At 41.8% G+C, this 11655-nt stretch overlaps 1 protein-coding gene across 1 annotated transcript in view; it reads right to left on the reverse strand.

Annotated features, from left to right (window-relative positions):
* The window catches only part of LOC115105111 (kinesin-1 heavy chain-like), a 28825-nt gene extending 17376 nt beyond the window's left edge, over window positions 1-11449 (reverse strand). Inside the window, exons 1-5 of the mRNA XM_029626745.2 lie at window positions 10951-11449; window positions 4379-4466; window positions 4176-4249; window positions 3799-3903; window positions 3544-3592 (exon numbers count right to left, since the gene is read on the reverse strand). Coding sequence (XP_029482605.1) covers window positions 3544-3592; window positions 3799-3903; window positions 4176-4249; window positions 4379-4466; window positions 10951-11076 — 442 coding nt within the window. The 5' untranslated portion in view covers window positions 11077-11449. The remainder of the gene's footprint in view (window positions 1-3543; window positions 3593-3798; window positions 3904-4175; window positions 4250-4378; window positions 4467-10950) is intronic.
* Window positions 11450-11655: the final 206 nt, after the last annotated feature.

Here is an 11655-nt window from a genome sequence, read left to right on the forward strand (position 1 = left end):
CCGTGTTAGGGGAGGGTTTGGCCGTCATTGTAAAATATGAATTTGTTCTTAACCGACTTGACTAGTTAAATAAAGGTAAAATAATTTTTAAAAATAAAAATCTACTACATTCATCGGACTCTACATGAGTCCGATGAACTCATGGATACCATTTGTATGTTTCTGCGTGCAGTTTGAAGGAAGTTGCTAACTAGCGCAATTGCTAGCTAGCGCAATGACGAAGTCTATGGGTATCTGCTAGCATAAACTCCCACTATTGTACTAATGCTAGTTAGCATTGACTCGCAAAACAACCTCTAACTTCCTTCATATTGGACACAGGGACATACAAATGGTATCCACGAGTTCATCTGGCTCTGGGGGAGTAGATAATGGGCATACAGAGTTTGGGCGGAATAGCATGCTCCTCAAACAGTGGCTTGTATGTGGAGTGAAATAACGGTTTTCCAGCAGAAAACCTAGTCAGTTGTTCATCTGAATATATTCAACAGAAATGTGTCTTCCGCATTAATCCAACCCCTCTGAATCAGAGAGGTGCGGGAGCTGCCTTAATCGACATGTCTTCGGCGCCCGGGGAACAGTGGGTTAACTGCCTTGCTCGGGGGCAGAATGACACATTTTTACATTGTCAGCTCGGAGATTCGATCCAGCAACCTTCCGATTACTGGCCCAACGCTTCGACACCTAGGTTACCTGCGTGCAGCCTATATTCGCTAATCGAGTGGATACAGATGACATGTCTTTTTTCCCCCTGCACATTTGACAATGGGCCATTCTAAATCGCAACTCATTTTTTACATATTAGTAAATACAAAATTCTGAAATCAGAATACAGCTGTGCAGCCTCAGGCAAGGAACAGAGTGACGATCAAATCATCAATAGCTTATCATTTCAATTTCATCTCCCTGAAAAGATGGAACTTATATTACAACAATTATTATGGCTGACCTCAAATGTGCTGATTGATAAAATACCTGTATTTATGGGAAATATGGGTATTTTGTCTTTCACGGAGTTATCAGAATTGAATGGGAAGGTCTGCTCAATCAAAAATGTACAACCAATTGATTACTGCATTACCACACAAATGGAGGCAGCAGGTGGCAGCGAACTGGGTCTGTCTGCCCAATATAAAAGGATCAAAACTGGCAGAGGAGTAAAAATAGGAAAGTATAGCAGTTTAATTTGAGGACCAGGATGTTGACAGCTGTACCATACAGATTGCAAAATAGTTGGGAAGAGATTTTTGATGTACCGATTCCATGGTACAGGGTGTATGAGTTGATATATAAAACGACGCAAAATGTAAGACTTCATGCTTTTCAGCTAAAATTATTATATAGAATTCTTGCCAACAACAAAATGTTGAATATTTGAGGCATATAATCATCGCAGCTCTGCAGATTTTGTTGTGAGGATACAGAATCAATAGACCATTTATTTTGTTATTGCCCTCAGGTAGCCTGTTTCTGGATGTCCTTGTCCCATCGCGCACTAGCGACTCCTGTGGCGGGCCGGGCACAGTGCATGTGTACGGTATTTCCTCCGACACATTGGTGCGGCTGTCTTCCGGGTTGGGCATTGTATCAAGAAGCAGTGCGGCTTGGTTGGGTTTCGGGGGTGACACGGCTCTCGTACTTCGCCTCTCACAAGTCCGTACGGGAGTTGCAGCGATGAGACAAGACTTACTACCAATTGGATACCGCGAAATTGGGTAGAAAAGGGGGTAAATAAATAAATAGTACTGTTGGGAGATCTGGAGAGACTGGGTCAGTCAATTACTAATACTCTTAGTAAAAGTAATATTATATATATATATTCAACTCGTAATCTGTTGTTTTTTTAAATTTGAAAGATTGAAATTGTATGTTAAACATCACAGCATAGTGGAAAGATATATGGTGAAGAAATCCGAAGAGGGTGGCCAGCAGAGATAGGTGGGATGGGCTGAGGGAAGCTGAGGGTTGGTATGTGGAATTGGAGACAAGTGGGAGTGGAGATGCTGGTCGGGGGATAGAATGACAGTCAAAGATTAAAGTTAAAAAAATACAAATAAAACATAACAAGTCAGTTTAAATGACACTGACGGGCAGTGACGTTACATTTAATGCCGGTATGTCTGAGGCTGATGCTGTGCAGGTGTTCGTACACATGCATATACACACACACACACACACACACACACTCTCAAATGCACACATGCGAACATACACACACACGTAAATATTGCCATACATGCGCACTCAAACATACTCAGTTGGCCTTGGTGTTATGGTTTTTGTTGTCCTTGAGGTTTTTTGCATTGTTGTTTTCTGTTTTCCTGTGTCTCTCTCATTTTTGTTAGTTGTTGGTCCATTGGGGTCGGGGGCTAGGGGGGGGGGTCTTGGAGGGCTGGTGGCCTGGCGGTTGGGAGCTTGGGCTGCTGGCTGATAGATGGCTGGTTCGGGTCCCTGTTTTTGACCTTGTGGGAGGATCTGTCAACGTGCCCTTGAGCAGGGCATTGACCCTGGTTGCTCCTGTGTGTCGCTTTGGATGCGAGTCTGTGAGATGATTAATGTGATGTAGTTGTTTAGAGGCTTCACTGCGAGTATATTGTATGTTTCAAATATTAAATAATTGGTCAATTGAAAAAAAAGATGTAACTACCCATACTATGCCTAGAGCTGACCATCTGACCAAACTGTCAGAACTACAGAGTTCCTTGGCTAATCCAGGAGAACCTGCCAGAAGGAAAACAGTCTCTACAGCACTTCACCAATCTGGGCTTTATGGGAGTGGCCAGACGGAAGCCACTCCTGAGAAAAAGGCAAGACAGCATGCCTGGAGTTTGCAAAAAGGCATGTGAGAGAGCATAAAGCAAAGGATTCTGTGGTCTAGAGAAAAACTATTACTTTTCGGCCTCAAATGAGAAATCCAGGCACAGCTCATCACCAATCTAACACAATTCTTACCGTGAAGCATAGCAATGTCAGCATCATGCTATGGGGATGCTTTTCAGCGGCAGGGACGAGAAGAATGGTAAGGATAAATCAAACAATGAACGGTGCCAAATACAGGCAAATACCTAATGGGAACCTGCTTCGGAGTGCAAACGACCTTAGACTGGGGGGTGAATATTTAAGTTCCAACAGGACAATGACCCCAAGCATACAACCAAAGCAACGCTGAAACGGCTTCAGAACAAAAATGTGAAAGCCCTTGAACGGCCCAGCCAAAGCCCAGACTTGAATCCCATTGAAAATCTGTGGAAACACTTGAAGATTTCTGTTCACCACTGCTTCCCATATAACGTAACAGAGCTTAAGGAAATCTGCAAAGAAGAATGGGAGAAAATCTACAAATCCAGATGTGCAAAGCTGATAAACAAGTATTGACTTATGGGTGTGAATACATTTCTGTATTTCAAATCCATTTAGAATTCAGGCTGTAAGACAACAAAATATGGAATAAGTCAAAGGGGTATGAATACTTTCTGAAGGCACTGTATATCTCCAGAATGGTCAAATGAGGATGCCTGCTGTGCCACAACACACAGTACATACCATCCAGTAGGTCCTTGATCCTGTCCAGGTAAATCTCAAAATATGAAACCTGCAACAGAGAAACCTCTGATTAGAAACAATCCTGCTGAGCAGTCTTCTTTTTATTAGTATTATGTAGCCGATATGGAATAACTAGCTAATCGGCGCCCAGCGAGGGACGGACGGGCAGAATGTACTCGGTCATAGGTTTATTAAAAATGTCCAATTCGCAATAGAAGCACTTGAGGCCAGCTGTGTGGTTGAAGTGCTCCATACCTTGATATGGAACTCTAGGTTCTCATCCATGGAGTAGATGTAGTTGAAGATGTCCTGGACTATTCTGGGGATGATCCCCATACCATCCGGGTCATGGAGGCTACCCTTTACAGGACACAGACAGGTTCCCGTCAATCATAGAACAGTTGAAAGCAGGGTTGGAGTCAATTCCGTTTCAATACCGTCATATCAGGAAGTACACTTAAATTCCAATTGCAATATTACTTAAGGCCCTTCTATGAGAAAAAATGTGGAATTGAAATTTGTTGTCTTCCTGATGTGACTGAATTGAAATGGAATTGACCCCAACGCTGGTTGAAAGCATTTGACCTTTGAACAAACGCATTACGCATGTTTTGTATAGGCCTTTCACTCACCTCCATGGTGTGCGTTTTTCCAGACGATGTCTGCCCAAAGGCAAATATAGTCCCATTGTAGCCATCAAGCACATCTGTGTACAGAGGGAAAATACATGGAGAACGTATTAAAATAATCACTTTAAAACTGCCAAAAGGTTCACACTGCTAGCACAGCACCAGAGCTAGCTACCTGAAGACACGCTGTATCCATCCTTCCTTACCTTTAACGATCTTTTGAGCAGAGGCTTTGTACATCTGCTCCTGTGTCGTATTGGACCCGAACACTCGGTCAAACATGAACGGTTTACCCTGTAGGACAATAGGTACAAGTGAATCAGCAACAAAGGATACCTAGAGTATATTTGTACAAGAATGGCAAGAATGACAAGAAAAGTGACGAGGGAAATGTCCAAACAGAAACGTGTTCTAATGTTGACATTTACTTGAGGCCTATTTTCTGTGGTAGCATAGGTCTACTGATATAGCCTCTTAACCTGTTATACAAGGTGTGTATATTATATATGCCTGGGTAGTAGGCCTATACATATATAGCAGTATGCCTATACACACATATATATATATATATAATATATTATATATATTATATATACATATATGTATATATATATATATATATATATATGTATATATATATACGTATATATATATATATGTATATATATACATATATATGTATAGGCCTACTACCCAGGCATATATAATATACACACACCTTGTGTATATATATATATATTAGACATTTGACCTCCATTTTAGAACCTGACCAATGACCATTATTCTGTAATGAACAAATCAAGCAACAATTGAAATACCGGTAGACAGGTATTCAAAACAGGCACAAGAGATTACATTAGCCGTCCCAGCAGGTCAATGAGAAACACCACAGTATACGGTATTCACCACCAGACCAACTCAGTCCAAACACAGCCTTTTCAAAATTAGGTTTGTGTCCACTAATGGACTCCTTTGTAAAGAGATCCACTGCACACTAGACCAAGGCTCAGTCCCAAATGGCAGCCTATTCCTTATACAGTGCAATGCATGGGACCTGGTCTAAAGTAGTGCACTATATAGGGAATAAGGTGCCATTTGGGATGTAGCCCTGGCCTTTCCCCTTCTCAGTGTGACTAAGGGCCAGAGACAGCTAAGAAACATCAGCATCCTCCCTCTGTGTCTCTGCTTTACTGACTGGCAACTGATCAGCAGGGCACTTCAGGCTCTTCATTTGACAGCAGAAGCCAATATCAATCATTACAGCGTACATCAGAAGGAGTTCTTTAGGATGACACAGCGTTCCCTCTATCATTGTATAGGCGGGACCTCTAGAAGCCTACTTTACCTTGTTCTGAGAACAAATCTTTTAATTGAGTTAGCCTACTTTAAAAAACTGTGCATTGAAAGAGAAAATGTCTACTTTCCTTGGCCAAATGAAAGTCATTAAAGAGTATGGGAAAATAAAATGGAATACTCAAACTACAGTGCAGTAGCGAAAACAGTTTGGGAATTAAAACCTACAGAAGCTTTCCTTGTGGGTAACATTATGTTCATAGGCTATCTGCCAGCATAATTGGAAACAACCTGTAAGGTTATTTTTGATGAAAAGTTGTGTGCTGCTGACATTCATACTGTATCGCTCTGTGTGAGTGATGCGTTAGAGCAGCAACGTGGTTTCCGAGCACTTCGTATTATTCTGTATAAATCAGAGACACTCCATCTCATATTATATAAAACAAATGGAAATTTGTACAATATGTTACAAATTTTCTAAAACTTACAGTGTCACGAATTTGCAAACTATATGTTACAAATTCCAATTTGTTGTTGCTAACATTGGCTAGGTGGCTAACGCTAACATTAGCTAGCTCTAGGTGTTAAGGTTAGGAGTTTGGTTAAGGGGTTAGCCAAAATGCTAAGTAGTTGCAAAGTAGCTAAAAGGCTAAAGTTGTTCGTGATGAGATTCGTACAAGCAACCTTTGGGTTGCTAGACTTTCACATTATATGTCCACCCCGAGCCAGCAGCCGTACTTTTGTTTTTGCCTTAAGTAACCTTCTGTTTGATGTAACCATACCAAATGTAACATATCATCCTAATTTGAGTGACCCGGATTTACATTTACTATGTTACGTCTAATCTGAGACTAGTCTGAGTAGGACTAAATTATCCACTACAGTTCCTCCATCTACAACCCTAGGAATAGTCTGACGACCTCGATCCGAATCTTTGTTTGCATTCTGATTCTCCCCCTTTTCCCGAAGCGTGCACTTGTACACTTTCTCACATGGAATAACAATGGTGGAAACTCTCTCCAGCCAATGCTTGAACCAATCCTATGCTTTTAAATCCATGACAGAACATGTGCAAGGGCACACTTCAGGTGAAGGGTGGAGAATCGGGACACAGCCTTTGTGTTGTGCTGCTATGGACTGTGCATAACTGAGCACTGCCAAAGTAGTCTTTATCTATGGTTCTGCTGCCTTGACACCGACGTGGGGTGTCCTCATTCTGAATGATCACTCTGACTATGTGCCTGTGAGCACCACCAAAATGCCAGCCAAGGACTAGGCTTATATGGTAGTGGTGATGGGTTGCACCATTCTATTAGGAAGCCAAATGGCACCCTATTCTGTATGTAGTGTGCTACTTTTGACCAGGGCCCATAGTGCACTACATAAGGAATAGGATGCCATTTGGGACACTGACTTCATTTTACTTGATTCTCCTGGGCTGGCACCAAACAGAGCCATTCTAAAGAGGAAGAAGTACTAAAGAAGTAGAACAAAAAGCATATCAATTATACTGAGCTTCAGGCAGAGCTACAGTGGGGGGAGGGGCATTGTAAATAGTCTGGGTGGCAAATTGATGAATTGCTCAGTAGTCTGTTTTATGGCTTGGGGGTAGAAGCTGTTAAGGAGCCTTTTGGTCCTAGACTTCGTGCTCTGGTACTGCTTTCTGTGCGGTAACAGGGAGAACCGTCTGTGACTTGGGTTTTTTATTTTTATTTTATTTCACCTTTATTTAACCAGGTAGGCTAGTTGAGAACAAGTTCTCATTTGCAACTGCGACCTGGCCAAGATCAAGCATAGCAGTGTGAACAGACAACACAGAGTTACACATGGAGTAAACAATTAACAAGTCAATAACACAGTAGAGAAGAAAAAAAAAAAAAAAAGAAAGAAAAAAAAAGGGGGGTCTATATACAATGTGTGCAAAAGGCATGAGGTAGGCGAATAATTACAATTTTGCAGATTAACACTGGAGTGATAAATGATCAGATGGTCATGTACAGGTAGAGATATTGGTGTGCAAAAGAGCAGAAGAGTAAATAAATAAAAACAGTATGGGGATGAGGTAGGTGAAAATGGGTGGGCTATTTACCAATAGACTATGTACAGCTGCAGCGATTGGAGTCTGACAATTTTTGGGGTCATTTTCTATTAAGTTATCTTTACTTAAGTATGATAATTTACTTAAGTATGATCCCCCCCCCATGTTAAAAGGATAGTTCACCCAAATGACATGTTGGTTTCCTTATGTCAGCAATCCATGCTTTGATTTTGTTGTCCACCATTTTAAAATGTTACCTTTTTAGCATTTGTGGCACAAATCCAATGCAAGTCAATGGTATCTATATTAGCATTTTGACACTTCATGTCCAAATTATCCAAAGTATGTAAATATGTATTGTGTAACTCAATGATATTACTTAGAGGATGTGGATATGAAGCACGGAAATGCTAATATCGATACCACACATTGGATTTGTAAAACAGTGCCGGGTAAACAAAACCAAATCATGGGTTCCTGTCCTACTTTGTCCATAAACTGCTTAGAGGTTAAGGAAACAAGTGTAATTTTGTAATTTGGGTGATCTATCCCTTTAACAACATTGCGGGTGCGGGATTCTTTAAAAAAGTTCACCTAATAGCAGGAACAGCACCGTCTAGTGGTCAGAACATGGAACTAACAGGATGTAGGATGGGACATGGCTTTGACCATTTATTTGGATTCCTCATGTCTTACTCATTGTTAGAAAAAAAAAGTATGGTACAAATCAGCTGTTAGGTAATATTATATGAATCCTATACATTAAAATGGGCAATTTGGATGGAATCCGTTACAATTTGATCTCTGAGAAATCAAGCTAACGCAAAATAACAAAATAATGTTGCAGGAATGCTAATCTTATCCATTTCTAACTACAAAAATGATTTTAGAACAATCTGAGATGGTGAGTGTCATGGCTTGCTGAAATGAGATAGAACAACCCATAAAGGAAATTACTTCATCATCAGACTGACACAGGCTTTTATATGTCAGTGTCCCAAATGGCAACCTATCCCTCTTGCTCTGGTCATAAGTAGTACAATACTGCGACAAAAATGGCACCCTATCCTCAGGGTTCTGGTCATAAGTAGTGCACTATGTAGGGAATACGGTGCCATTTGTGACACAGCTTATTCCACAGTTTTGATTCCTGCCAATGCCTGCAGCCAGCCAACCTCTTAGATTGTGGATCTAATACTATACCACAGTCTCCCTGCTGTCCTCCATTACTGGACTATAAACTGGCCAATTTGTCTCTGTGTGCCTGCTTCTCTGAAAAGCACAATCCATCGCTCCTAGCAGAGAAGAGTAGGGTTGTTGAACTAGAATGAGCATGATGCTGACTGATAGAAACAGCTGGAATGTCAGGTTTTAGGCAAGCCACACACACCCCAATCTTCCAGCACATCAGGGTCAGTCTATGGGCCATGACTGATGTACAGTATTTTGGTAGTCTTGCCATGGGTAACACTAGGGTTGCCAATGGGATTATAGGTTACCCTGTGGCAGTAGCTGGACATCTCACAAAAGGTTAAAGAGGCCAATGTTATTCAAATGAACGCGAAGGCAGAGACTGGTCAACACCAACAAAAGATGTATCCTGCCCAGGGATGTCCACCCTTGCTAATGCTACTAGTGGGTCCAACCCTACTTTTGACCAGAGCCCCAGTCAAAAGTAGGGAATAGTGTGCCATTTGGGCCTCATACCCTGAGGTCTGGGTGGATGTACTAGGAAGTAGACTAAGCAGTGAGCTTCTATTAAAAGAAATCTGGACAAAGAAATGTTTCCAGTAGTCACTGCCTACTCAAATGACATGACATCCCTCCCCCATAAAAAACCACACCCCTCATCCATCCATTCAACTGTTCCCAGTTACACTGTAAAATAGAATGTGCCAATGACAACATAAGTCTCTCTCTGTCTCGCTCATAGGGAGGAATGTTGTGGGACACATTGCGCCCAGCACCCCATGCTCTATATTGGGTATGGCCCCAGTCAAAAGTAGTGCACTATATAGGGAATAGGGTGTCGTTAAGACACTTGGTTTCTGCTTCCAGAGAGATAGGAAAGACAAGGAAAATATTATTTCTTAGTTCAGTATAAATAAGCCTGACAATTTATCTTTCAAAGATGAAGAAAGTTAAGCTGCTGTGGATCATATGTTATGCTTGGGGCCAAAAGTTTTGTTCCTAACCACATGACATAACAAATGTGTATTCAGTCACTATGACCAGATGCCACACCCTTGGCTTCTACAGTACAGTTGACAATGTTGTTGGGACTTCTTTCTCCAGTTTTCAACCTCCATTCACCCACATCTCTTTGGGAAATGTTCAAAAACGGTTTATAATTTATGAAACGAACATCATTAGGCTACAGAATTGAGGGAAGTGTTTGGGGTTTTATTGTGGTAAGTTATTGAAACTTAGAAGTCCATAAAGGTTGTCCCAGCAGTTATGGTCGTTGTCCTTTTTACAAGGCCATGGAAGGGGTGGGGTAGTGTACTGAGCAGGTGAGATCACCTGACTCCAAGTTTTCTATCCTAGTATTGCACCCCAAATTGTTATTCCAGAACAAAGCACCGGCTCTATGCTACCTTATCTGAAGTCAGTTACGGGGAAATGACATTTGTAGTAAATTGTCGGGCCTAGTTAGTTAAACTATTCGATACGCCCAAAAAATGACAGCTGTCAATGAGGCAGGGTAGCTTAGTGGTTAGAGCGTTGGACTAGTAACCGGAAGGTTACAAGTTCAAACCCCCGAGCTGACAAGGTACAAATCTGTCGTTCTGCCCCTGAACAGGCAGTTTACCCACTGTTCCTAGGCCGTCATTGAAAATAAGAATTTGTTCTTAACTTACTTGCCAAGTTAAATAAAGGTAAAACAAAAAAAAGGCGATGGCATCTGCGACGTGGCTATCCCTAGGTAGCTAACGTTAGTAACTAGCTACTCAATACCGCACAAGGGACGGATAGTTACATACACATTTGTGCGATCATAAGTAGGTAGCCAACTTCGAAAATAGGGCTGAGAGTTGAGATACGGGATTGATAGCCAAATCAGTTGTTCGGCCATCCCCTCCTAAGCTAGTTACACTTCTTTAAATTCCAGTCAATGAATAAAAGTAGGCCGCGGACATAACTTACTTTAGCTGCTAGTTCAAATTAGACAACAAGACAAACAGTAGCTAGCTAGCGGAGTTAGCGTTAGCTGGCGCTCAAGGGTGTTGCGGGCGTCATGTGTTGTGAATCGATTCGAGATTCATGCGAAATTGTAGCTATTTGAATGTGATACATCAATATGGCTAGGTATTATGAGAAGGGGTAAACAAAGTGCCATTGCAAGCTAACGTTAGCTAGCTAGTTAGTGCTTAAGCTAGCTAACGTTACAAAGGCCGGGGACTGTTTTCGTAGGCCAATATTTGCCGTGTTTGAACGCCAACTCACCGAGATAGACACTTGATCCTCCCCTGTAAACTTGGGTATGTACTTATCCCCTCTCTCCACCTCTGACTTGTTCAATGGTCTGAAACGGCACATCACTTTGATGGTGCATTCCGCCGGGTCCACCATCTTCGCCGCCGCTGTGAATGAATGGAGTCACACCAGACAAGCTCCTGCGGCTGCTAGCTAACTGCTACCACAGAAGAAGCGCCCGATCGATCACCCCTGTGGGAGGCAAAGCGATGCCGCACCCAGTGAATGTTGGTTTAGTTTGGTCAATCTCTTCCCTCCTCGTAAAACGTAGCAAGTCGACTATTCATCAGACATATCTTTTTTTTTAAAGACATCCATTCAAAAGATGGAAGTCATGTTGACGACCCGGCTGTAAAGTACTGTCCTCTGACTTGCTCTTCGAGTCGGGAGGGATCCCTGTGTATGCGGGTCTTGAACAGAGAGGAAGAAGCGAAGCGAGAGGTATAACTAGACCCAAATCTGTCTTAACCAGCAGATGGCGGGTTTTTTTCGCTCACCAAGCGATGTGTTTTTGCGTGGAGGTCAATTTGGTTAACAAAAAAATAAATGGCTTATTTGCTATGTGTATTTTATTTGACCGAATATAAGTTTCGTAAGGATTCGGTTATTACCAGTGTACTAATATAAGTAGGACACGTGACATCCAGGAAACTTTGAGAAACAAAAACCTTTATA

Source organism: Oncorhynchus nerka, linkage group LG22, assembly GCF_034236695.1.
Source record: "Oncorhynchus nerka isolate Pitt River linkage group LG22, Oner_Uvic_2.0, whole genome shotgun sequence".
Taxonomy (NCBI): domain Eukaryota; kingdom Metazoa; phylum Chordata; class Actinopteri; order Salmoniformes; family Salmonidae; genus Oncorhynchus; species Oncorhynchus nerka.